The sequence below is a fragment of the Coloeus monedula genome (assembly GCF_965178545.1).
Source record: "Coloeus monedula genome assembly, chromosome: 11".
Taxonomy (NCBI): Eukaryota; Metazoa; Chordata; class Aves; order Passeriformes; family Corvidae; genus Coloeus; species Coloeus monedula.
This window is the reverse complement of record NC_138791.1, coordinates 11,436,071-11,462,464: the sequence shown is the minus strand read 5'-3', so window position 1 is coordinate 11,462,464 and position 26,394 is coordinate 11,436,071. Positions and strand designations below refer to the sequence as shown.

Below are 26,394 nucleotides of genomic sequence, written 5' to 3'. Positions count from 1 at the left end.
CAGCCAATTTTCATCCTTCCAGGAAAAACAGGCAGCTGAACCTTTCACTCCTTTCCAAATATTATTTTGGAATAGTTTGTGTTTATTACTGCTAATGTACTGGCTTAAAAGCACCTGCTGTAGAGTAGCATTTCAATTTCCAGGCAGGACAAAATTAGAAAAAAAAAACCCCAAAATGACAAACCCAGAGAAAGTTCCAATGAGATACTAGCAAGGATAAGAAAGTGATTGCTCCATAGATGATTACTAAAACCACAAAATACCTTGGGAATGACGGGTTAAGGAGTCTATAGAGAAAGTATAATTGGCTTATACTGTCAGAATAAACATCATGATACTTCATACAGCTCTGTATCAGAATCCTTTGCCTCTTTCCCTGCTTGCAAGCCTTGAAGGACATGCAGCTATCAGTAACAAAGAGCTGAACCTTCAGAAATGTTTTGGATACTTCACAACAAGCCATCCTAGGAAAAGGTTACGACGTGTAACTTCAGTGTATTTTAGATTCATCATCTGGCTGTTTGTTAAGACGACTCCTGATGTACTGTGCATGAACAAATGGCAAAACTATGAAGAAAGAAGGAGCAAAATATAGAGAATTATACATGAGACACTTAGGTCAATGACACAGCAAAGGAATAGCTGGAACAGGAAATCACAAATCCAACTCCAGAGTGAAAATCACTGTATTTTATATCAGTTATATCATATCCATCCCGAGGTGCTGTCACTTGGTCCAGTAGTGGCTTCAGTGTGGGGTGGTGAAGATGTAATAGAATCTCATGGTGTCCTGGGGGAGAAGGAGGTGACAGGGGGACACTGATGGCTCTGGGGGAACACAGGACTTGGGGGAATCACCTCGGCTCAGTTCTGGCACTGTGGAACTGGAAGAAGACTCCTCCTTGTGCCCACACTTCGGGGAGAGCTGAACAGTGGGGATGGAGGGACATCAGACCATGGGTCAGGCCCCAAAACCTGTCTGTCTCAGCAATAAATCTGTCTGAATCCCAGAATCTCAAGGGGTCTGGGAGGTGGCTGGGGGCTGCAGAGAGTGGCTCGGGGCGGGGTACAGGGATCTGTGGGTCAGGGTACCCAGAAAATGTACCTGATTACACTACAGGGCCTGTCTTGGGCTACTGGGGACGCTGGGGATGCAAACTGGGGCCCAGTGGGGTGAGTTAAGAGTCTGATGGGAACAATTGGGACCATTGTGGGGTGACATGGGGCACTGGGAGCAACCAGGGGTACAACTTGGGGCCTGAGGGGGGCCATTTGGGCCTCACAGGTGCAATTTGGGGCTGAAAGGGACATTTTGAGTGCTGTCTTGACACACAAGACTAGAGAGTAAGAGTGAAACAGTGAATGAAACCAACAGATCAAACAGTGGCATCTCCTTTGCTTGTTAAAAAGCGCAGTGTGACAGAGACTTGACATGGAGCCTGCAGCAGTACTGGACTAAGGCTTTTCAAGTTTTTCAAATATACAGGAGAAGGCATAATGAGCAACACTAAGGGAGCTTTATTTGGACTTGTACTCCAGGTACTTAGAGTGCAAGTTTGCCTTTATTAATCTAATAAGTTGTGGCAATTAATTAGGGATCAGTTCCCTTTCACTATGATATAGAGTACAGGCAGAGTAATGGCAAACATAGCACATGTCAATGCAGTGCTGTAAACAGAACTTCTCTTGATTTGCGTTTCCAGTCTCCGCTCGGTATCACACAATTCCAAAATCACATCTCTCACAGCAGCAGCCTGGCCCTTGCCCTCCCCTGAAGGCCTTGGCATCACTCTTTCTGTAGGTCTGGAGTGCATGGCGAGTTTGACACTCTGCAGCTCAGACAGCACCTGCGTGATACTTTCCTGCAGACTGTTAAACTGCTGTTGTAAACTCCCTAGACATGAACTGACTTGTTTAATGTAGTTTAGCTGTTCATTTAAAGGCATTAAAAGAGAATCTATTTTTATGGAGTCATTCCTGGTTTCTCTGGTTAACAAAGCCCCTTCTTTCACTCCCCGCGATGCTGTTGTTTGCAGCACGTTTTTTAGGTCTTCTATGACATCACTGAGATCTTTCTGCTGCAAGTAATGGCTGGAGGCCTGTTCTTTGATGGCTTCTTGTAAATTTATTGGGCCCTTCTGTGCTTCAAGCACCAAGACTTTCAATTCTTGCAGCCTTACTCGATTGACATAGGTGGAACCAAGAACACCTATAATGGCTCCCAGTACAGAGCCAATAATAGACCAGTTCTTCGTTTTTTCAGCTCTTGTGCGCTCTTTCTCATGGCTTTCCCTGACAGCTGCGGAGAAGAGAGAGAATTTTTCTCTCTCAGATTCTTCTGCATTTAAATATGCAGCTCGGTACCTCTTCTCTTCCTGCAAGAAATACAGTGATGAAAGGAGAAGGTATAATATGAAGCTATAAAGTCTATACTAAAGGAAAAAACCCAAACAAACCCCCAAACCCCAGTGCAGATGAAGGAACGGATATCAGGAACATCTATTAGTAGTTTCAGAAATTTTCCCTTGAATGTGGGATTTTCTTTATTAATCCTACTTAAGTCACTGAGACATCATTTTAAGTCTGAGAAATGGAAAAGGTTGTCAGGAATCACAGCTGAAGATCCTGTACATGAGAATCTGCCACGTGATGATAGAAAACAGGTATGAGAGAGCAAGGTCTTTCACTCCCCATAATGTTCCCTGTTTCAGCCCTGCTGACTTCTCCAGACACCAGCAAAAGGCAGCTGAGAGAGTTTCCATGAATTAACCAGAAAGGAGTTTCCTCATCCCACAGAGGGTTAATTCATTAAATGGAAGCTTTTTCTTGACTACTCATGTAGAGGTCACCACTACAACAATTAATTTTCTAGGCTCACTATCCTCAGTTTTATTCTCCAAATTTACCACTCTATTTTAGCATTAACACATACAATTTGCACAGAGGACCAAACCATTGATAGTAACTAACTAAAACAAGTACCTTAAGAAATTAACTCTGATCACTTATTTCAGAACTAAACTGCATCTACAAAGACAATCAATCACTAGTGAAGGAAACAAAGCACACAAATTTGCAACATATTCACCAAATCTTAAGTACCAACAAATTACCTGCAGCAACCTGTGTTCCAGAGTAGCCAGTTCTAAATACTGGGTGTCATCCCGAGAGACCCTGTCTAAGCGATCCCGAATTTCCTTCAGTTTAATCTGTTGGGCTTCTACATTTTCACGAGCCTCTCGTACTATCCCTCGAGCTATCATAAAGACATTTTCTGCCTGAGAAGAAAGAGCATTTATTTTAGACACTTATTACCATACAGACCTAAACTGCTAATTGTACAATGGTTTTTTTTTGGGGGGGGGGGGAGGGAAAAAACCAAGAACAAAATAAACCGCACTCTGTTTCAATCCAAGGGATAAGCTCTATTTACTACATGCATAGCCTAGAACACATTCACAGTACCTACACAGACAGTCAAAGCAGAAAAGACATAATTCTCCCTGGATAACCTTTTCTGCCTCACAGCCAGTGTTTATGCTTCATATAGCTCTATTCACAATTTTAAAAATTCCACGTTATCTCCATGTTTACCTCTGTCACTTTTCCCTGAGCCTCTCGAACTTCATTGATTCCAACAAATTCTTCATATCTGTCCCACCAATTCCTGCATGTTGCAGACACTTTTTGGAGGGAGTTTTTTCCCATAGCAGTCCCTGATTCCGTGATCCGATGAAGGAGACCCATGGCCATTTCCATCGCAGACTTGGCTTCGGGCCTCTTGGGCGCCGATGGGCAGTAAGTCCTCACCACGTGTAAATTCCCTTTTGGACTCCACTTCATCAATGAATGGTGATACTGCAGACCACAGGACACTGAGGACACACTTGATTTGTATTTCATAGGCCCCATGTCTTGAATTTAATCACTAAACAAAAGTGCTACAAGGAAGAAGAAGAGATGTTATTGAAGTATGGCCGATTCACAGCTCTTCAACGACATTTGTCCCAAAACCAATCAACTCCAGAATGGCTAAACCATTGCTACTTTTACACCACTGCTTACCTAGAGAACTTTCCACAATTGCCAATAAAGTGCAATTGTGTCACAGATCTCTGATTTTCTGTTAGGAAGTAGTCCCACCATGCTTCATGGTTCTTGATTACTAATTCACCCACGACGTGAACAACGATCATGTGCAGATCCAATAACAGCAGGAGTGACTTCAGAGAAATTTAGTGCTTCAGCAGAGCAGTGATTGCACAATGTGATTTGTGTTACAGGTACTCACATTTCTGCAAAAGAACAGAAAAGGAAAAAAGGCAGAGAGGAAACAAAATCTTCATAAAAAAACAAGTGTGCCTTGATCATTCTCTTTATCTTACATTGCACAGATACAGGAAGTGTTAAAGGATGCAAAGACAAAAACGTAAAGGACAGAGGGAAAACCCAGAAGTGCTGAACACAGGTATTCCCATGAGACTGCCTACAAAAGTAATAAACCAGGATGAGCCACAAGAATAGAAAAATCTCAGTCAGGAAACACACAGCATTCTAACACACAGGGCTGCATTTTAAAATGAGCTTAAAATTCTTGCTTACCCTGCAAAAGCAGGCTGCTAGTTATAGTTTATTGTCTACTGATTTGAAATATGATCTTAGAGTTCGACTGAGGTACATTCCTCTAAGAACTGGAAACAGGAAAACTTTTCAGTCAGGTTTTGTATGAAATTTGAGCATGACTATATTAGGTTCTGACTAATATAATATTAAAACATGAATTATTGAGGAAACTTGATAGCTGCTGCATAGTATTTTTAATTATTTTAAAACAGCTTTCCTTGTTAATTTTAGGTGGTTAATACAGGCATCTCCACAAAAAAAGTATTGTACCAGCTGGAAAAATTCTGACCATGACAGGTTCATTCCTTGCTATTTCTAACAGCTAATAATAACACCAAGTGGCATTATGAAAATCTTACCAGTTGTTTTACACACCTAACAACATGGAAGATCAAACCCACAAGAACATGGAAATGAAGGAAGTTCTCTCTCCTGCCAGCATCACTCACAGATCTACTGTTAACAGCAGTGTTAAACACCTACTCTACACTGTAGGCCACATAAACGTCAGCTCAATTTTGCCTGTTCCAGACTGCAAAATTCCCCTCTCTTAATTGCATTACTACCTGAAGAGTTTAACCAAATATTTAGGCTACTGGACTATAGAAAAAAAAAACAGAGCGAAAGTTGAGATTTGAGGAAGAATTTCTATGCAGGCAGTCACAGACTGTGATGAACGTGATCTCAGCCTGAGCTCAGAGGACACGAGAAAGTTGTGAAAGCTTAATCTGAGATGACGTGCCTGGTTCCTCTCTTGCTTTCCTCGCAAGAAACGTTTCCTCTGCCCGCAGTCACTGACAAACACACTCTCAAAAGCTGCCGCACACACAGAGCCGGTGGCAAGCGGGACTCGTTTGCACGGGTCCCGCCTTCCGCAGCGGTCCCGTGCCGCAGCCAAACGCAACCCGAGGCGCCACCGAGCACCCACATCCCGCAGCCGGCTTCTTCCGCACGACCGACCCCTTCCCTGCCCGGGGGCCCTTCCACCGACCCGGCCGAGCCGCCGCTCCCTCCCGGCCGCCCCGGGCCCGGCCCGGCCCCGCCGCGCCCCGTACCTGCCCCGGCCCGGCGGCGGAAGCGGCGGCGGCGGAAGCGGCGGCGGAAGCGGCGGGAGCGGCGGGAGCGGGCGGAGCGAGCGGAGCCATGTCGGGCCGGGAGGGTAAGGCCGGGCCCGGGGCTGCCGGTGCCTCCCGCTCGGCCCCGCCCGGCCCTCACTGTCTCCTCTGTCTTTGCAGGCGGCAAGAAGAAGCCGCTGAAGCAGCCGAAGAAGCAGACGAAGGACCTGGATGAGGTGGGGCGGCGGGAGAACGCCGGGGCGCGGTGGGGGCTCAGCCCCGGCCGTGAGTGAGCCGGCGGGCCTGCTGCCCGGGGGGTTCCTGCTGACATTTACAGGAGTGGGTAGTGACAGGACGAGGCGGAATGGGCTCAAAGCGAAAGAGAGGCTGTTAAGATTAAATACTAGGAAGAAATTCTTGCCTGTGAGGGTGGTGAATCCCTGGCACAGGTAGCCCAGAGAAGCTGTGGCTGCCCCATCCCTGGAAGCGTCCAAGGAAGGGTTGGACGAGACTTGGAGTAACCTGGGCTTGTGGAAGGTGTCTCTGCCCGTGGCAGGGGTTTGGAACGAGATGATCTTTAAGGTCCCTTCCAACCCAAAACATTCTGTGTTTCTCTGCTTCCATGACGACATCCTGCCCGTGTTCCACCATGCTGGTGGATGCAGCAGTGCTGGCTGACGGAGGAGTTTGGAATGCCCTTGTCAAACCATCAGGCTACGATTTGAAGTCGATCAATCACTGCAGTCCGAGGAGCCTGGGACAGGCACAAACTCTGGGATTCTTGTGTAGTTTGCATAAATTAAGTACTAGTAAATTGCATGTTAGAGATACTCTGAACCGTTACATTTAAGTATTGGGTGTCAGCTGCTATTTTTGAGAATAGTGGACCATGGATGAGGTGTCAGTCTTTGGAAAAAAGCAAGTACAATGTCTCTTTGAAAAAGGAAAAAAAAATCATAGCTTTCTAAATAAGCTTTATTGTTAAAGAAATGGTAGAACTAATTAAGTGTTTACAAGGATCAGGTTATAAACATTTGTGTATCAAGTGATGTGATTTTTTTTTTTCCTCCCAGCCCTGCAATACTGTAAGCACTTGGGGGCAACACATTGCAAGAAAAAAACCCACTGGAGTGGATAAATGTGAGGGATTGATTTACTAGGAAAGACACATTAGCCTACAGGAGACAGGAAAACCCGGAGAGAGAAACAGAATATTCTGTTCTGTGGGGGGTAGGTAGGGGAAGTAATATGGTTACGTTGCAGCAAGGGAGGCTTTAAGTGAAAGAAGAGGAAAGCTTTGCAGTTGTAAAGATGAGCCATAGACTGGATTGGTGAAGAATCTGTGGAATCAGAGTTGTCAAGGCCCTTAGTTCAGTTATGCCAAAGTCCTAAGTGCCAAGTTAAAAATCTGGGGTCCTTTTCAGCCTTGGTGTCTGTGAAGAATGTGTATCTAAGGTACAGAGTATGTCTGACTTCTGGATCTGGAGGCTGGTCCAGCAAGGATGCTCAACAGCTGCCTTGCCTGTACAATTAGCCAGCAGTCTCATTAGATTTTTTGGAATTATACAAATTTATTAAACCCAGCAAAAATGACATATGTGTGAGAGGATTTTTAAAAAATTTACGCTTTTTTGTAGGTGAAAGCAGCATTATTTTATTTACATTCTTTATAGTCAAAATGTTTTTGTTAGTGCCTGTGTACTGTGCTTCACGTGTCACTGAGGGCACGTTAATGAATGATGTTAGTGCAAACATCTATCAATCAGAGGAATCATAATCTCAGAATGAGATTATGCCATGGGAAATAATTCCAGGAAGACCAGACATACAGAGTTGAAGTTTAGTTTGTGGTACAGCAAAAACCTTGGTGATAGTTCTGCAATGTTCTGCATATTTAGCATTATTCAGCCATCCTGCCTCGGTCTGGTCAGGTGTTTGTTGCTGCTGGAATATTACATTTGTTTCTCATTGCTTCTCAGTTGTTTTTGAATTTTTCTGTGGAAGAGATGTTAAAAACTGCTGCTATTCTTTCCTTTAGACGGATCTGGCATTCAAACAAAAACAGAAGGAGGAGCAAAAGAAACTTGAGGAGATGAAAGCAAAAGCTGCTGGAAAAGGGCCCCTGGGTAAGTGAGGTGCCAACCTGGCAGGAGAAATGGGGGTCTTGCTGGCTTCAAAAATTTAATGTTTTTGCTTGACAAAAATAAAAAGGCCTTTGGGTTATTTGGCATAGGTAAGTAAGATGATGGCAGGTACAGATGATACGGAACAAATAGAGGCTATTTTTTAAAATTTGTTTTTCTTTTCTGTGCAATTTCATCCCCACATTATGCGGGTTCTGGTTCAGCAGGCAAACCACTGTGTCTGACATGCTGACCTATTCCACTGGTATGTGCAGGGACATTTGTACTCTTTTTTAAGCACACCAGTCTTTTCTTTCCAGATGTGTTACATACAGGCTTTGCCACAATCCTCCAAGTTTAACAACTCCAGTGCTTGTCCTCTGAGAGGATGAATTTCTTCAAGATCAGGAGATTCTTGGCAGGGGAAAAAAAAATGACTGAAACCAGTCTGACTTCAACCCCTTTGCCCGAGTGACTGTAAAATACATGATGTCACTGAAGTGAGTTCACAGGGTGTGTCTTGGTGGCCCATGGATCCCAGTCTCTGTCTCAGTGACAGTCGGCGAGTGTTCATGTGAGTCTGCACCCGCCTTCTGCTCCTCCAGCATTTGCCATGATCTGATCAGAGGTGTTCAAGGCGGATCCTGCCTGCTCCCATCAGGTGTTTCTGACCTGTGACCCGTTAATGTTACCACTTTGCCATTCTGTGAAGACCATCAACTTCATGCTTTGCTTCCTATTCTTCAGCAAACTTTCAGTCTTGAAAGACCTTTCCAACAATCCCATAGCAAAATAGTTTCACTAACAACCTTTGCTATGGAATCTTGTCAGGTACTGTGTGAAAATATGAAGAAGTCCCGAGTTCACTTTATTCAGACACTTACTGATAACCTCAGGGTCCCAGCAGGTCAGTGAGGAAGGATTTACTCTTTATGGGAATCCTCTTAACTTTCACAAGACTGTTCATCCATTTGCTTTGCTGTTATCTTCTCAGAGATTGAGCTCAGACTCGCTGCTCTGTAGTTGCCCAGTTCTTCAAGGAACCCATTCCCTGTCTGGGAGCTTTGCTGGCAGTCTGTGAGTCCTCTGGCATAGTGTCTGTATTGATGTTTTAAATCTTAGCCAGCAGACCTGCATTTTCACTTTGCAGCTTGTTGGGTGCTCTTGGAGGAAGTGCCATCCAGTTCCACTGACTCGGAATATTGTTTATTTATCTCAGACTGATCTAACTCCTCTCTTTTATCCGTGTACAAAAAATGTGCTGGGTGTGGGACTTGGAATGTCTTTGGTGTTTCAGACAGATGCAAAATAATTCATTGAGGCTCTGTTCTGTCCTTACCATCCTAAACTCATTCTGTGTAGGGTTCTTCAGCTCACAGATCTCTTCAGAGTTCTTTCCTGCCATTATTTCTTTGCCCCTTTCTAGACTTGGTGTCAGTCATCTGGCCCTCGTCTGATGCTTACCAAAGTGGGTAACGATTGTTGTGTTACTGTGGCAGGGTCAGCCTATTTCCAAGAGCCTTAGCAGGGCAATGCTGTTGGAATCAAGTTGCAGTGCCGAGTGTGTTTGCTGACCCTCAGCCCCTGCAGCCTGGCTTGGTGCAGCCTTGCTGTTCTCTTTCCTTCCCACTGGTCATATCTGACACAACTGGAGAAAAACAGCATTTACAACAAATGCCACACTTGTTGCTGTGTCAATACCTGGTGTTCTTTCACTTTAGTGTCTTCAATAATTGACTCTGCAGGGAATTCTACTACCTGCTTCTGTAGAGCTTTGATCCCAACTGGGGGTGTAGGGATACCAATGCTTTTATTCCCTTAGCCTTGATTTTGATTTGACCAGACTCTGATCCTGCTGTGTAAGAAATAATCAATGGAGAAACTAAGTAACTGGTGGAATACTTAGTTCCATTGTAGAATCATAGGGCATATTAGGTCCCAGGAGAAACTTAATTTCTAATGTTAAATAAGTCACTGTTCAGAGTAAGGTGTGTGAGATCAAAATCACATAGGGGTAGTCACACATGCGGAAACAATTCACCAGTGGGGACCTGGGCTGTACAGGCTGTCTAATGGGGGGATTCAGCTTTATGAGGAACTGCATTTGTAGCTAAGCTCTGTCACAGTCACCTAACCAGCTGTGTTGTTTCTTTTGGCAGCCAGTGGTGGAATAAAGAAGTCTGGCAAAAAGTAGCTTGATCAAACCGCAGGGTAAGAAGGGATCAAGTTACTCAATGGACCTGCAGGCTTCAGAGAGTCTTGAAAACACTCGGTCATTTGGGAAACATTGTACATTTTGTTTAGTCAGAATAAATCCTTTTTGTTAAGATGTGATATTTTCTCTTTACCTGTAGGTTTTGTTTAAAAATGGCTTTACTGTTTTATACCAGAAATGAAACTTTTACTGAAGACCACGTGTGCCCTTGTGCAGCCTGAGTGCATCTGCTGGTTTGGTAGTCATTTGTGAGAATAAATTTCAATTTCTTCTCTCTTTTGACAGAGGAGTCACGGCCCAGGTGTTAAAATCTGCAGAGCTTTAATCTGGGGGCTTAGGTTTAACTGCAGCTGTCTGAGATGTGGCTATAGCAGTGTGTGCTCTCCTAAGAGCTCTAAGTTTTCTCTAAACAAAAGTTGGGTTGTACTTCCATCATCAGCACCTTGGGGTCAGCCGCTCCAAAACAACTGCTTTTCGTGTTCCTACTTCAGAACATGGCAGTGCCCTACAGTCCCACTGCCTGCTGAGTATACACTTGCCTTTGTCCTGCAAATTGTCACTACACCGTTTTCCTGAACTGCATATTGACATCACAGCTTCTGTACACTTGTGGAATGCCTTTGGGGTGGAGAGGGGAGAGGGTAGCAGTGCTTTTGGGACTGTAACTTAATTCTTGAAATGAATGGCAGTGATTGCACACTGGTTATGGAGACGTGAAGGAAGGAATATGCTGTTTCCAAGGTGAGAGTTACAGGGGAAAGAATCAATGCAAAGGCCTTTTTACTGAAGAGAAATAGTGAGACAGACTGCTCCTGCTGCCAGGCAAGGCAGGTGATGGCTGCAGGGAGGGAATGGCTTCTGTGAACAGCGAGATTCTTGGGCTACAGTGGCAGGGGGGAGTTACATGGGAAATCTGGGCTCGTACCGTCTGGGCTCCTAAGGATGAGACTGCAGGTGTTGGCTGTCAGTGCACAGCGTGCTTCTAAAAGGGTTTCCTTGTTAAAACAACATTTTTAGAGAGCTTGGGGCGTTACCTCCCTTCTCCTGAAACGCGAGGCTCAGTTTCAGCAGGGCGGGAAGGGTGGGTGCCCTGGACGCCTGGGAACAGGCGGGGCAGGCCTTGCCCTGCCATTAGCCCGTGTCGAGTGTCGCCGGCAGCGCCCCTGCCACGGGACCGCGACCGGGATCGGGCCCAGGACCGGGATCGGGATCGGGACCGGGATCGGGATCGGGACCGGGATCGGGATCGGGCGGCGCCGCGCGCGGGGTCCCGCCCCGCCCCGGGCTCTGCCGCCCCCGCGCGGCGGCCGCGGGGATCGCGCGGCGCGGAGCCGCTCCCGCCGCTCTGCGCACGCGCAGCGCTTCCCGCCGGGCGCTTCCCGCCGCGGCCGCTCCCGGCCCCGCCAGGCCGCACAGCGCGGCCCCGGCAGCGCCCGCCGCGCTCCGGCCCGGCACGGGAGCCTCCGGCCCGGCACGGGAGCCTCCGGCCCGTAGGGCCCTGCTTGTATTCCCGGGCTGCCTGGGCCCGAGCCCCGAGGAACCAGCGAGCGATGCGGCATCGGCGCTAGAGCTGGCAGAGCTGCAGCCACGTAGTTTTTACCCCGTGTATCGGCCTCATCTCACGTTCAATGGTTCATAGGCAGGTTAGATCCCTGCTGCCCTCCAAAAGGGGATAAACCAGCCTCTGGTGACACTGACAAAATTGTCTTCTCTAAAGGTACTTTTCTGGAGATCAGATTGAGTCCTGCAAGCCAGATCGAGCGTGTGAAGGCTGAAATTCAAGATTGCATCATTCTTGCATTTTGGATAAAGGTACCTTTGGTATCAGAAAAATACACAAAGATGTAGGACAAAGCTGCTTTAGATAGAGAGCAGGGACTGCCCCTGCATCTGGGCAGAACACTGAAGGCATCACAAGCCACCACTGGCACCTCTTGGGGCAGAGCTCCAACTCACGAGACACAACCACAGACAAGAGTGTGCTCGCAGTTCTGCGTGCTCAGTGAGAGCACAAGCTGGCTTCACTTGCATCAGTCACACACTGACGGTGGCAGATCCTTACCCACACGGCCCATGTGCACCCCCATTTCCACTGGTGTCAAAGCAGGTAACCTGGGGGCTGGTTTAAATGAGGAGGAAGAGGGGCAGGGAGACAAGATGCTCCAAAATATGAGAGAAATAAAACTTTGGCAGTGTATCAATGAGTAATTGTTTGCCCCAGGAATGAGAGGGCACACTGAATGAAATGAATGAGGTTGCTGATCCCAGCCAAGCTAACTTGAGGTGGTCTGATGGGAGGACAGTGAACAGAGATGTGTGCTCCTCAGCATGAGACAATATGCAAAAAGCATTTCAGCCAAAAAGCAAGACAAGAGGGAAGGAGACCAAATGGCAAAGTGACAGATCACTGCAGTGGGAGAGCTGTTCTCAATTGGCTTAACTTTAATGTAGGCACTGAACCACCCTCCTGGCCAAGAGTCCTCCTGTTTAATATTAGGCTGTGGAAAGGAAGCTAAACAAAGGAACACTTTGATTGTATCTTTTTACATAACACTATGTAATAAATGGCATTTCATTCCTTACTGCAGCTCTAGCTCAATGTTGAACTAATGCAAAGACAGCATGACTCCTAAATCATAGATATACATAAAATTACCACAGTCTGAAGGGCACAAAAAAAACCAAGTCCAAAATGCAGTAAGAAATGGATGTCATTAAAATAGCAGCGAAATAGACACAAATATTCTTTGTAGGGAAATCCATTGAAGGATACAATTGCCATAATCAATTCAAGTCAAGCTCTACTGTTTGAAAAGACTTTGCCCACTCTTTAGAGTTAGTTCAGCTCCAAGAAAATTATACCCTGCTCCGAATGGCTTCCATATACTGATTCTGTGAGGTCTTAGAAGAGGAAACTTCTCTAGTATAAATCAGCCAGCCCGGAAAACTGGGTGTGATCTTCTCTAAGATGTTTTCCATTCTCATTTTCTTCAAAATTCTCATAGTGGTATTATCTCACTTCAGAATAGTATTATTTTAAATTAATAAATAATTGTAATGTACTGTTCCTGCTCTGCAAATTGAAGTGCAAAAGCCAGTGATGTAGGAGCTCAGGATAAATCAGAATTTGAGAACAGAGAATGTGTTTTTCTGTACGTCCTTCAGTCACACTGAACATCTTGCTGTTCACTGGGCTTGCAGAGCAGCCTGAGGTCTGACTGAAGCACACAAGAGGAGCACATCAGCTTTGTCTCTTTGGCCAGTTCACTGCTGCATTTAAATCACCACTATTTTGACTTTATCTCTGCCTTTTAACAATCCATGCAGTTGCCCATTCTAACCTGCTTTTCTAGGTCTTATTCTTGTATAAGCTTTTAAAAAAGAAGTGGAATGATCTAACTTACCTTCAGAAATAAAAATCTTCTACATGGCAGGTAAGTATTCTTATTTACTAAGATTCTGAAATAAAAGTTTGTTTGGTAGAGACTGGTCTGCTTTTATATTTAATGACTCCAGTATCACAGTTTTTGGAAAAAAAAGTATGAAAGCCATATATATAACTCCTTATGCAAGAAAAACACACTTGGAGAATTATGAGAGGATTTTCTAAACCAGTAAGCCAGTAATTTCAGGTGTCAAGGCTTCTGCTTCACTGACATGTTTATTTTTAGCCTACCCATCATTATTTATCGATTTCTGCAATGTCTCCACTCTAAAATGCTGCACAGAATTATGAGCTATATGTATATGGACCTCAGGAATGCAGAGGCCATGTGAACCACCACTTTTCACTAGATAATATTCTGCACTTCCAAAAGGCAGGAGATTAAGGAACAAAATCATTCTGTATTTGGCAGCAGAGGACCTACCATTTCCACACTGTTTCTATGGCTGTCACTGAACTTGTAGTACCTCCAAACTAGAAGCCAGCTGGGAGCAACCGACTAAAGGAAAGCAAGTAATTAATATAGCCTTAAGTTCAGGTGTAAGTGTCAGAGTTAAATCTTAGTAAAGAGATAAGAATAAAAAAACCCAACAGGGTAAAATATAGCTGTGACATAAAACAGCTTAAGTATCCAGGAGATTTATTTTGATCTACTTACATAAACTTATTTTTCCCATATGTGGGAAAATAATATTCTGCCGAGCAGATAATTAATTATATTTCAGTTCTTTAGATCATGGTTCTTGCTTATCTTTTTGCTCAGTTCAAGTCACTTGTCTATAATAAGAGAGCATATCATCTAAACTTTGGTAAAGTGGTTCCTGATTTGGAGTGTCACCGCTGTCAGTCTGCACTGGAGGTGCCACATCCTGAGTGCTGCAGCCACTGGCCTGCGTTCCTGGTGGCACATCCTGGGTGCTGCTGCCACAGGCGTCTGTTCCTGGTGGCATCTCTTGGGTGCTGCAGCCACAGGTGTGTGTTCCTGGTGGAACATCTTGGCTGCTGCATCCACAAGTGTGTATTCCTGGTGGCACATCTTGGCTGCTGAGGTCACAGACCTGTGTTGTTGGTGGCACATCCTGGGCACTGCACCCACAGGTCTGCACTCCTGGAGGCACACCCTGGGTGCTGCATCCACAGGTCTGCATTCCTGGTGGCATATCCTGGGTGCTGCATCCACAGGTCTGCATTCCTGGTGGCATATCCTGGGTGCTGCATCCACAGGTCTGCATTCCTGGTGGCATATCCTGAGTGCTGCATCCACAGGGCTGCATTCCTGGTGGCATATCCTGGGTGCTGTAGCCATAAGCCTGCATTGCAAAGGGCATCTCGGGAGTGCCATAGCCGTACCCGTGCATTGGTGGCACCATTCCTGGTGCTCCATAGCCGTAAGCCTGCACTGGGAATGGCACCTCAGGAGCACCGTAGCCATAGGCTGGCATGGGTGGTGGGACGCCCCGGGCGCTGTAGCCGTAACCCCGCAGTGGTGGTGGCACACCTTGGGCACCGTAGCCATAAGCCTGTGCTGGTGGTAGCATGTCCTCGTCATCACTGCTGTCATCCTCTGCTGATGACACCCCCTGAGTGTCAGGGCCACTGGGCTCTGCCGACACTGGCTTATCTGGAACGTTGCTGTTGGAAGCCTGTGCTGATGGTGGCACATCTCCAGCGCTGCTGCCACTGCCCTGCACCAATGGCCTCTGTTGGTTCTGTGCTCTCTCCGTTTCCAGTTTTTCAGAGGAGGTTTCAGAACTGTTCAAATTCTGACTTCGGTAATAATCATCTTTCTTTTGTCCCAAAAAGTAATCAGAAGGTGGTGCAAATTCCGGGTCTCGCTCATCTCTAAGTTCTTCCTGTTTCTTTTCCCATTGTCCAAACATCAGTTCTGTTAGAAACAGGAAAATGGTAGATTTAGCATAGATTTCATGGTCTGAAGGTCAGTCAGACAGGAAGGAAAACAAACTGGTAAACACAGAAGATGCAACTCTGTAAAGCCACCTGGAGTTCCTTTTCCACCTCATGATACATGGAAATGCAAGAATCTAGTGCAGATTCCTTCAGTGAACCACAGTTAGTTCCCTCTGCATTTTAGAGTAAGCTGTCCTCTGCTGAAATGTAGTATTTGCTGCAGTGCTGCCCGGGTGTTCCCAGAGGTAGGAAAAGAAGTGTTGGGCAGAATAAAGATGTAAGAGACAGGATCTGAAAGTTTGGGGTTTTAATGGAACCATGAAGTTTCCCCTCACAGTCATGTTCATTAATGGAACATAAAGACAGTGAAAAGTAAGAAGAATCTGGAAATACCAGTATTGCACAGAAGAGGAATAATGCTGTTATAGTACTAAAGAAGGTGAGCATTTATGTGCTTTGCCTATTCCTTGTTTGCTTTTACTTAGAAGTCAGGCATCAGACTAGAAGAATGTGCATGACCTTAGATTAATAGTGCAAAATGAGTCAATGGGTTTGGGAAGGACGTACAAGACAGCCACCACTTTGTGACAAGGAAGATGCTTCAAAATGGGACACAGGCATTGAAGTGGTCTCTTCTTGCATCCTGTTTTAGTCTTGTGCTGTACCTGTTTGTGTGATACATCCTGCTATCAGGTAGCACAAACCACAGGAATATATCAAGAAAAGATCACACTGCACATCTTATGAACTACAGAATTTGTCATTCTGTCAACCTGTCTGGATCATCCAGAAATGCAATAACTCATAAAGAAGAAAATATTATGGGGACATTATAGCAGCTACTGGCACTAAGGCATCCTTGTCAGTCGCTGCCCTGGACACTGGAGAGTCATCAGTACCAAGGCAAAAAGGATTTAAGTCTTACCATACTCTGTCACAAAACAGAAATGAAAGTAGCAGCATGCACTCTCTTTCCCAACAATGTTCCTGAATCTACATTTCCTTACCTTTGCCCTTATCCCACTCTCGGACATAAGGCACTCCAGGCTTTGTATCTCTCCTCTCCTGGATGACAACCTCTACCTTCCTACTTGCTGCAGTAACTCTTGGAGGTTCTGGTTCCTCGGCAGCACCTTTCACCTCTGTGTTACAGGAAGAGATAGTAGAGACTGTCAGTTACAGAACAGAATCTATGTGAACCTCACAGGTAAAAATAAGAACATTTATTTCCATCTCCAATAAGAACAGTATCTCTATTTCATTTACTGGAGAAAACAATTTGCATTCTTATTCTTCTGAACAACTGTAACAGTGAGCAGCAGCACAGTGCTGTTCTTCACTTCCAGAACACTTCACACGTAATCACTTGCATGGAATTCTGACACAGTGAAATATTAGCTACATTTTACAGTGGGAGACAGACAGTACAAGCTGACTATCAGTGTCATAAGGGAGACAGCACAGAGGCAGGATTAGAATTCAAATTCATTATCCTAAGTCCTAGAGTCAGCTGTATCTCCAATTTACCGACTGCACTGAAACTGTTACAGTGTATATTGTATGATATCAAAATTGACTTGTTACTGCTTCCTATTCTATCTCATCTGAATAGAAGAAAAAGCCAGTACAATATCAGCAGCTCTAACCTCAGTCTGCATAATTAACCCATGTAATCCCTGCTGTCAGGTGTGAATCAAAAAAAGGCTACAATCTACATACCATATTTCTACCTGCATTACTGAGCTATTTCTGGCATGATTTTATATCTACACACAATTACATCAACTCTCACTATCCTAACAGTTATGCTAATTTTATATATAGAAAACAGAATACCAATATTGAATGTCTAAACAAATATAAATTAGAATCTGTCTGTCCATAGATCAAGAACAAGGTGAAATAGCAAGTATTTAACTTAAAAAGGCAGCAGATCATACCTCTATTCTCCAGTTTTTCTGCCTCTTCCTCTAATCCAGCTTCCCTTAACTTTTTAATCTTCCGTGCTCGAAGTTTGGACAGCCTTGCATCTAGAGCTGCCTTTCTCTTCTCCTTCAGCTGTTCACGTTTATTTCTCTGATCAAGTGTCTTAACAGCAAAGAAAAACATGTATTAATCTTCCTTCATTATTATAAATGAGTACATATTTTCCTTCACAAAACAACTACAAGCAATCCTAATCAAGTACCAGATTTCAACAGCAAACAAGAATCCAGATTTCTTTGGAGTCAGTTGCAGGTATCACCTAATACAGCACTTAAACAACAAATCAAAAGACAGTAACCACTGAAACCACAACTGCCCTCATAGCCCAGTCTGCTCTTTACTCTCATACCTGCTCCCTCAGCATATCCAGGGTTGCCCGTTGTTTATGCCTGAGTTCCTGGTCCCGAGAAAAGGCAAAGTAACCAACACCGAGCTGCCTGGCCTCTGAAAAGGAGAAAAACAATAGGTTTAAGTTAGATTCAGTTTATAATTCACAATAATTACAGGCTCCAGGCATTGTGCTTTCAGGCATGGAATTATTCCCAACACTGCATTAGTTTTACATGGCTAAAAAAGGCTTATTTGAGATGATACATGAAGTGAAGCTTCCTGAAGGAGAACACAGGAGGAGGTAGAGAAATATTTGAGAAAAATATAATTTGAAGAAAAAATAAATCTAGACTTATGTACCGGTGACTTTCAATAATTATTACACACGTGCCTTAACACATACCTACACTCTGCCACACAGGCACAGGAAGTAACTTTCTCTTGCTCCCTCTACAACTGATCTCTGGTGATACAAAGGTTAAGTGATAGAAAGCATTGTAGTGTACCATTTTCTCGAATGTCCTCATAATGTATGGGTCCCATGGGTTTTCTGAGGGCTTCTTCTTCTTCCTTTTCCCACTGCTGCCTCTGAAGTTCTCTTCTCATGTCTTCAGATAACAGAGTATTCCCATCAGTTTCTTGTCTAATTAAAGAAAAAATAGGGATTACACAGCAGAGTTTACCAGTTTTGCAGTACCAAACAGGGCAAGTATGATTGGGTCTGATCCACTACTGCAGTTTTCACAAAAGGCAGATCATTGTAGACACTGCTTAGTGATACAATGTTGATGGCTACGGTACATGGTCAAGACAAAAATACAAAGCTACCTTTAACTCAATGTACTGGTAGACCGTGTTATTAAAAGACAAATAAAATCATATCCTTTTGCAGAAGTTTTATGAAATAAATAATTATCAAATCACAGAATGGGAGATGAAATAATCAGTTATTGGCATCTATGGGGATTCTAGCAATCACGTATAGGAACATTTCAGATTTAACATAAGAAAGTGAAAGGTATTTGAAGTAACAAAAAGCTAGGCATTTACCCATGAGATCCATGCAAAATATTAATATTCAAATATTAATACCCAAACATTAATAAGGAAGTAATTTTAAAAGAAGAGCTGTTAAACGGCTGTTAAACAGAAGAATGAAACCAAACAAATGGAGGTCTAACAAATTCACTTTGAACATCATGAGGAATTTGGAATTGCTAAAAGACTATCATCATTTTCCAGGTTAAACAGAACCAGAAATCACTTTCCTGGCATTTTATGGAATGAAATACAATTTCCATACAAGGACCCCAGTTTTCAAAGATGCAAGAAATATCTGAGATTGTTACATCAATTTATTAAAACCTTTCTCTGCAAACCATGCAAATCTAGAGAAAGCAGTAACATCAACTCTGGATTGAGAATGGGGTGACAAAGTACAGCCTCTCTTCCTTCTCATTAAAAAAATATATGTTAAATACTGAGAGGAGCATGCAGCTCCATTAGAGAAACCACACCTTTTCCCTTGAAGTTCCTGATCCATTTTAAGTAGACTTGGCAAATCCTTCTTCATACAGCGTCTAGATCGGCCCAAGAAATCAACATAATCAACCCTGTAATGAAAGAAAAAGAAATGTGATGCAAAACTTCTACCTGCAGATTGACAGAAGTCTTAACCAGAAGACAGAAGCAGGACCCTTTGCAAAGAGCATTTGTCACCTCTCAGTCTATCTGTGTGTGACAGCTGCTCCTGCTTTTCACTTAACACACTCCCAGATTTAGAGGACAGTTCTGAATGGGACATATGACAGTTCTATCAGACATTTATTCAATCTCCCTTTGAAACTTCTATTCGCCTGGGAAATGAAATGGTGTAAAAAATGTTCAAGACAAGTCATGTCATTTTCACAACAAAACAGAACTCAGCCTACTGCTTGCTTCCCATGGTGAAGATAATGACGCCACATTGACTTCTTGTGGATATGAAATTGCTACAATATATTTCAATTATTTGTCTAAAGGCCATTCAGAACAGACTGATAGTGTGCATTCAATTGGCATAAAAAAGGCTGACTAAAACATAAGCAAAATGTTCCTCTTAAGCTATTGTGCTTCTTATTCAACTCTTTATAATACTGAACACCTGATTTACAGTTGTTGAAAAAGCTGTTAAGAGCTACACTTATTGTCCTGTAATGTAGAAAGTTCTTTAGCACCAAGCTGCCTCAATTATCCCATTCTAAAGAATATTACATCTGAAAAAGTATGACTGGCAATCTAGCTCCCAACCCCCAAGCTTTTAAAGATCTGTGCATTTAGTAAGTCTTTCACACAGTTTGTAAGCAAATCTACAGTTTACTATTTGAAGAAAGTTTTGTATTGGTTACTGCTGGTTTGAACTGATTACCAGAAGTAAAATCACTTGTTCCATAAGCATTTTAAACAAATGGGCAAGGAAAATGTTTAGTCAAGACTGGTTTCATAATTATTCCTAATGTCTCAGATGAAAAACTAGAGGTTACTTGGAATGACACAGAAAATTGTCAAAGACTATTTGCTGTGCTGCAACAAACAGTGGAAAAAATGCTGAAAATCGTGTTCTTATTCCAACCAGAGTTTCTCTCCTTTAAGAGAAGGCCGTACAGTGAAAATGACTGCTCGTTTTTAAGTCACTCACAATAAAAGAAGGGAATATGAATACCATAAAATCCCCAAGTTTTGCTGAAATACGTTTCAATTCAGCATATCAAAGCATAAAATTGTTCCAATACTGTGATGATTACTCATACAAACTATGCAAGAAAATAAGAGGATATTAAGTTGTCTCCCCTATACTACATTGCCCTGAGTGCAATTTCTCAAGATCCTGGATGTAGATTCTGTTGCAGTGTTACCTATGTGGAAACTGACACGGAGGACTGTCTTTACAGCAGAAATGAAAGACTATCAACACCTCCCTGTCAATGTGTAGTATTAACAAAAAAGAAAAACAAAGGTGCCACTTCACACATTTTGGAAAAGGATTTTCTCATGCAATTCTCAAGAACAAGAGTGGCCAGGATGGCTGAGCCCAATCAGTAGCACCAACCATTCCTCATCTGGGTCCTCTGGTGGTGGAATGTCTGCTTCAGGCTGAGTTTCCTCCTCATCTGTGTCTCTTTCTGAAGTCTTCCCAGCAGCTTCACTCTGATGCAGCTCCTGTACTTCGTGCTGTTTGTCTATGATCTTCTGAGTGAAATCCACCAGGTACAAATCCTCAGTTTCTTCATCTAAGGCAGAAAATCGATTCTTAGAGAACAGCCATGAAAAGAAGAGAACTAAGCACAAAATCAATACCAAACAGCTACAATCAGCTTTTCAGCTGCCAGCGATGCCCTTGACCACACTATTGGGGAGTACTTAAATCTCATTCAGTGCCAAACAAACCCGGAGCTATCAACTGGCTCCACACTGATAACGTCTATTTCTGAATCGAAGTTTCAGGGCATTGTGTGCAGTACAGAAAAGGCTGCATTCTTTGCAGCAAAACACTCTCTGCTCATTAAGTATTTCAGAAGCAAAGGATTACTGTTTAACAGCTCAAATACTTTTTTGATGCTTAACATTTGGTGTGTTGGCAGGAGCTAAGCATTCATGAGGGCACTTTTTAGGAAAGTAGAGGAAGGTGCATGGGGTCATGTGGACAAAGATGGACACTGGTAAAGAAAACAGATTAAATGCAAGGACATTTGTATTCTATTTTAATAATTACTTTTTGCAAGGGACTGAACGTGTGAGAGAAGAAAAGGAGAGATTAGCATTCTCTAACCCTATTAGCTGCATGACTGGCATTCACATATGGACCAGCCAGACTCCTCCTGATCCTCTTCTCCTCATAAAGGTCCAATAATTAGAATGCAGGACAGAGCATCAGAAATGCAATCCAAAGATTGCACAATGGAGGACAATTATTTTTGTTTTTCTGAGATACTGTATTGAAAAATCAGAATATAGTCCACCCACTTAATAAATGAGTGAAACAAGTCCCTAGTGCTTTACTTGGTCAGGCTGCCCTTCAAAAGTAATTTTATTTTCTCTAGTAAATGTATTTTTTCCTCCTTTTCAAAGTGGAATAAACCATGTCCATCACTTTGTATAAAAAGTCCAAGAATTTATACATCTATAAATACTCATTTTTGAACAGTATTGTTTACCTGGGAAGTCTCCTTTTGTCATTTTCTCATACAACTTTGCTTTCTCTTCAAGCTTCTTCCTGAAAAAGAAAAAAAAATTAACCTTGCAATCCCACCAATTCCAAGCACAGTTTAAAGTGACCAATTTAGCCTTACATAAATGGAACAGGAAAACACTGGGAGTGCTTGAGATGTTTATTAGAAGCTGACTTATGCCTGGCTTTGGTTTTGAACCTTCACTAGCATCTCTGAAGATACACTCTTTTCCATTTCCAGAATTTATACTGAAAATAATTTTAGTGAAGTAACAAATTTAATCTTAAATGTAATTTGTCAAGTAGGCAGAAACATGATGTTACAAGAATTCCACCTTTATCTAAGTACTATGGTCTGTCAGATAAATATTGGAAGCTAAGCCATTATTTGCAGATATCAGATACTGAAAGACAGTTTTACCAGAAAAAAAAAGAGATAACATAAAGTTACAGTTAATCTTAGAAACTGAAGAGAAAACCTTAGCTAATTCCTGGAATTTCAAAGAGCAGTGAACTGCTTAGAGAAGAACAGCAAATGGCTTATAAACGGCATTTTCAACATATCTTTTTGTACAACCAACTCATTTAGAAAACGAGGTAATTCTTGAAAAAAACGAGTAATTTTCTGTCAAGCCCAAGAAACACTTTGCTACTGAATTCTAATATGTCACTGCAATGGCTGCTAATTCTAAACATGAGTTTTAGAAAAAAATCAGTAACCTGACACACTTAGACAGCTGTGATAATGTGAGGGTATAAGAGCATGAGACTGCTGAGATGCAGTTTGTACACTACTGGTAAAAAGTATGGAATTGATGCTGGTCTTAATGGTTGGTCTAATGAGAACTGCTAGTCCAAAAATGTGGATAACTTCTTTCTGTGCTTTTCTAAACACCAAAAAACAAACTCTCCAAAGCACTCCTTTCTCAGAGAGCCCGAGAGCTACCTTGATTTATCCAATATATCCTGCTCTTCTGCCTTCTGCTCAACATCTTTTGCAGCTCGATTCACAACTCCCGTGTTCTGTTTGGTCCAGATACTTGGTTTCTGCAGAGGACAATTGTGTAACAACAAACAAATAAATGAAAATATTGAAATGGTATCATTTAAAAAAAAAAGTCAACTCCATAATGCAAACGTTGCAAATCGATCATGAAAGACTTTGTTAATAACATCTTAAACACATTTGACTTGAGACTATTCCTGTGCTGTAGGATACAGCAGGTATGTCCTAAATTAACACAGGCTGCAGGATAGTGCCATTGTTAAGGACAGGCTGAGAAGCTAAAAAACCCAAAGGCACTCAGAAATCAGACAAAATCTATTCTGGCAAAGATGCTAAGGTTAAAAAAACCCAATCATACAATCTTGCTGATTAAATACGTAGTAACAAAGCTACAAATTGTTTCTATTCTCTATTACCTCCATTTAAAATAAAAAATACAGTCAGTTGGCCTGTTTGCAGCATAACACTGTAAATGCTGCATGTGCTTCAAATATGGCAGGAACAGCACATTCTGCTTCTGGAAAGCTACAGAATGAACAAAACCCAAAGGGCAGTAAAGAGCAAAACAGGACTGATAATTGTGTATTCATTACTGTACACCACAAACAGATAGCAGAGCATTTATCAAGAAAGTTCAGTGACTCTGGAAGAATCTCTCATCCTCCATCCTGCAGCATCATACAAAATCCTCTAAAAAGTATTTTCCTATAATGGAAAGGTGTGGATCCTTGGGGAATGAAGATTAAGTGGGGATTTAGATGGGTATAAGCACAAGACTAAGCTTTCTGCTGTGCACAGGAATCTCACCTGGAAACGAACTTTAAAGAACATGCTCATCATGTACATTTTATATTTGACTAGTAACACAGCTCTGAGTATTTACTATTATTTAGATTTGAATTTTAACTTCCTTACTTTAAGAAGAAATGACAAAAACAACAATGGAAGATTACTTCTACCTTATTAGAGGTTCTGGGCTTTGCAAAGACGCCAGCATCTTTCAATAGCTTTTCTTTCTTGAATTCCTCTTGCTTTCGGAAGAGTTCGGCTTTGAGATCTACCAGCTACATCACCAGCAAAACAACACATAAATAACAGATCACATGCACATACATCAGTTGCTGCAATAAATAACTGTATCTCTAGGAAAACTGCCATTTACAGTTACAGCAGCATTTTATTGCATTTTTATGTGGAACTTTGAAGCCTTGATCTGATGACCAAGATCACCCTTTACAGCAAACAAACGAAAAAAACACAGAATGCAAATTATGATTAGGGATTAAAACAATCCCCAAAGATATCCTTGATCCTTTGCTACATAATAAGAGAGGCATAGTTCCACCTAGATTTTACCAGCCTCCCAATGACAAACAGAGAAGGAATAATGAAAAACACTACTGAATATGAAAAGGGAACTTTTAACCATTAGATAATTAATAAAATCCTGTCACAGAAAAGAGTTGATAAAAGTTTGCTATCATAAAATATATATTGTTTCCCACTGCTTTATGTACTGTTTAAAAGTTTTAGATTTTCTTTCTTCTTCTTTTTATATAAATATATGAGTAGCATTGCCATCTGTGACCAAGGTCCATCCCAGCTTCCATTAAGAAACATCAGCAGGGGTGTTATCTCAGAAGTACAAAACTAGTCTGGAAGAGGATATTGTACCTCTTTTCTTGCAAGTCCTATAGAAGACAAAATTCACAGATGTACATGAAATCAGGAAAGTGTAAGACTTTGGTATTAATATTTGTCTCAAGCACTAAAGCATTTGTTTTTCAAGTCCCTGGGACAACGAAGTGCAGTGTTGTAAAAATCACCCGTTTCCTCTTCTGCTTAGAGGTGATCATCCAAAAATGCAGCGTAAAATATTTCATGGTTAGGTATTAACATACATTAACTATTTACATAACTCTTCATCTGAAGTGTTTGGCAGCATCTCTCGTGAGCGTCCTGGAGAGCAGAGAGGGGCAGCACCTCACCATCCCTAAGGGTGGGAAGTTATTCTGCCACAGCATAGACCTCCGGCTCCCAAGTAAAAACCCTTTTCCCTGTTATGCCCTGATTTTATCATTACATCACGACTGCAGGCACATCCAGGCCTGGCAGGCTCGGGTTTGGAGTGCAGGGCGTGTGCCTGGTCAGGAAGGTGAGGGGACAAAATCCCAGGCCCGAAACTCAAAGACCCGATATGCGACACACGGCGTTACCACAGCCCTTTAGTCCAGCATTTGTTGCAATGGCTGCACAGTGCAGTGGGATTAAGGCGAGGAGACAGAACGCCAGCACTTCCCAGGTGTGCTGTTCTCCCTGCAAGCGGTGGCACCAGCGCATCCCCGGGTGGAGCCGCCCGGCCTGCGCCAGCCAGGCCCCCCGCGCCCGCGGGAGCCCCGCGGCTGAGCACACCTCACAGCCCCACTGGCCCTCCTGGGGAGGCGGAGGGGTTCATTTTGCCTCTCCCCGTTCAGTCACTCACCGAGGACGCGGCCACGTCCAGCGGCTTCTTCCTCCGGTCCATGGCGGGACCGGCCCCGCCACCACCGCCTTCCCCGCCGCGCGGCCTTGCCGTAAAGCGCGGCGGAAGCGCGGAGCTATCGCGACAGTGCTGGTAGGGGCGGGCGGGCTCTCCGTGCCGCCATGTTGGGGAGGTCAGGGGAGGTCATGGGGGGCTCGGCCAGGTGTGAATCGGTGAAGGCGGAGCTCTCCCGGCTGGGGCTTCCCTGGGCTTGGGTAATCCTTGTGCTCAAACTGAGGGTGAAAACGAGCGTTTATGGCAGGTGCGAGTCAAATCCTTCAGGGGTCCTACTGGAAGTATCCTTGTGCGGCCGCGGGGCTGGAGCTGCTGCTGCTGTGACGGACCGGGGTGCTCTGCGCTGTGGCCAGAAACTGACAGGATTGCAGCTGGCCCAGAGCTGAGGTGGGGCTAAATGAAGAAGTCCGTGGTTCAAACTTGGCATCAATGTAAACCCGAATATGGCCTCATTACCTGATGCCAGTGCCAAGTCACACACTGAGGCCAGGTATTCTTATTTTTTATTCTCATTTGTGCCAAGTGGGAGCTGGGTAGTGACCCACGGAAGGTTAACTCACCGATCATCAAAACTTCACACTATTTATAAATCTTAATAAACAAAGGCATCAACATTCTTTGGTTACAAATTACTCAACCCCCCCATTTGCTAGTTCTATCTCATGCTTCTTCTGCTAATTAGTCTGCAGGCACAGTTCTTCCCTCCGTTTGAGTCTGGTCAATGAGTTGTCATGATCTCCTCCTGCCAGGAATACCTTTCCCCAGGTACTGCTCAGTTTCGACTTCACTCCTGGTGCCTCTCATCCAGACAGCCCATTAATTTGGGGAATGTCTTCTCTTTTCCTTAAAACAACAGATTAGCCAAACATATGATGCTCACAATGCAATTGCTTAATCATAACTGTCCAGCTATAACTACTGATTAACACCTAAAAAAAAATTGCAAAGTTTTACTCAACC

At 43.4% G+C, this 26,394-nt stretch overlaps 3 protein-coding genes across 8 annotated transcripts; 1 reads left to right on the top strand and 2 right to left on the bottom strand.

Annotated features, from left to right (window-relative positions):
• Nucleotides 1-1,526: 1,526 nt before the first annotated feature.
• On the bottom strand, nucleotides 1,527-5,706 carry CCDC51 (coiled-coil domain containing 51). 6 transcript variants are annotated; one of them, XM_082289065.1, is made up of 6 exons: nucleotides 5,552-5,592; nucleotides 4,386-4,486; nucleotides 4,066-4,295; nucleotides 3,595-3,941; nucleotides 3,114-3,278; nucleotides 1,527-2,375 (listed from the first exon to the last, which is right to left on the bottom strand). In XM_082289065.1, the coding sequence occupies exons 4-6, from the start codon at nucleotides 3,910-3,912 to the stop codon at nucleotides 1,599-1,601; spliced, it is 1,260 nt and encodes a 419-aa protein (XP_082145191.1). In that variant the 5' UTR covers nucleotides 3,913-3,941; nucleotides 4,066-4,295; nucleotides 4,386-4,486; nucleotides 5,552-5,592; the 3' UTR covers nucleotides 1,527-1,598. The 6 variants fall into 6 exon arrangements, with proteins under 6 accessions (XP_082145191.1, XP_082145192.1, XP_082145194.1 ...); XM_082289066.1 differs by lacking the exons at nucleotides 4,386-4,486; nucleotides 5,552-5,592 and adding an exon at nucleotides 5,679-5,706; XM_082289068.1 differs by lacking the exons at nucleotides 4,386-4,486; nucleotides 5,552-5,592 and adding an exon at nucleotides 5,615-5,640.
• A 33-nt stretch (nucleotides 5,707-5,739) lies between these two features.
• On the top strand, nucleotides 5,740-10,135 carry TMA7 (translation machinery associated 7 homolog). Its single transcript, XM_082289040.1, has 4 exons — nucleotides 5,740-5,782; nucleotides 5,859-5,914; nucleotides 7,717-7,804; nucleotides 9,961-10,135. Exons 1-4 carry the CDS (start codon nucleotides 5,767-5,769, stop codon nucleotides 9,993-9,995), a joined length of 195 nt encoding a protein of 64 aa, XP_082145166.1. The 5' UTR covers nucleotides 5,740-5,766; the 3' UTR covers nucleotides 9,996-10,135.
• A 4,067-nt stretch (nucleotides 10,136-14,202) lies between these two features.
• Nucleotides 14,203-25,452, bottom strand: CCDC174 (coiled-coil domain containing 174). The gene is made up of 11 exons (XM_082288501.1): nucleotides 25,381-25,452; nucleotides 23,858-23,962; nucleotides 22,839-22,939; nucleotides 21,879-21,937; nucleotides 20,774-20,954; nucleotides 19,203-19,298; nucleotides 18,192-18,328; nucleotides 17,705-17,799; nucleotides 17,310-17,457; nucleotides 16,377-16,511; nucleotides 14,203-15,346 (listed from the first exon to the last, which is right to left on the bottom strand). Exons 1-11 carry the CDS (start codon nucleotides 25,420-25,422, stop codon nucleotides 14,226-14,228), a joined length of 2,220 nt encoding a protein of 739 aa, XP_082144627.1. The 5' UTR covers nucleotides 25,423-25,452; the 3' UTR covers nucleotides 14,203-14,225.
• Between the last annotated feature and the right edge of the window lie 942 nt (nucleotides 25,453-26,394).

Excerpts from the sequence above, each read along its gene's own strand:
- TMA7 (XM_082289040.1), top strand. Across the intron at positions 5,915-7,716 it reads AGACGAAGGACCTGGATGAG|ACGGATCTGGCATTCAAACA; the intron begins GTGGGGCGGCGG and ends TCTTTCCTTTAG. Across the intron at positions 7,805-9,960 it reads TGCTGGAAAAGGGCCCCTGG|CCAGTGGTGGAATAAAGAAG; the intron begins GTAAGTGAGGTG and ends TTCTTTTGGCAG.
- CCDC174 (XM_082288501.1), bottom strand. The coding sequence starts at position 25,422 with ATGGACCGGAGGAAGAAGCCGCTGGACGTGGCCGCGTCCTCG. Across the intron at positions 21,938-22,838 it reads GATATATTGGATAAATCAAG|GAAGAAGCTTGAAGAGAAAG; the intron begins GTAGCTCTCGGG and ends TTTCTTTTTCAG. Across the intron at positions 19,299-20,773 it reads GAGGACCCAGATGAGGAATG|GGTTGATTATGTTGATTTCT; the intron begins GTTGGTGCTACT and ends CTTTCATTACAG.
- CCDC51 (XM_082289066.1), bottom strand. The coding sequence starts at position 3,912 with ATGGGGCCTATGAAATACAAATCAAGTGTGTCCTCAGTGTCCTGTGGT. Across the intron at positions 3,279-3,594 it reads CTCAGGGAAAAGTGACAGAG|GCAGAAAATGTCTTTATGAT; the intron begins GTAAACATGGAG and ends CTTTCTTCTCAG. Across the intron at positions 2,376-3,113 it reads TGGAACACAGGTTGCTGCAG|GAAGAGAAGAGGTACCGAGC; the intron begins GTAATTTGTTGG and ends TATTTCTTGCAG.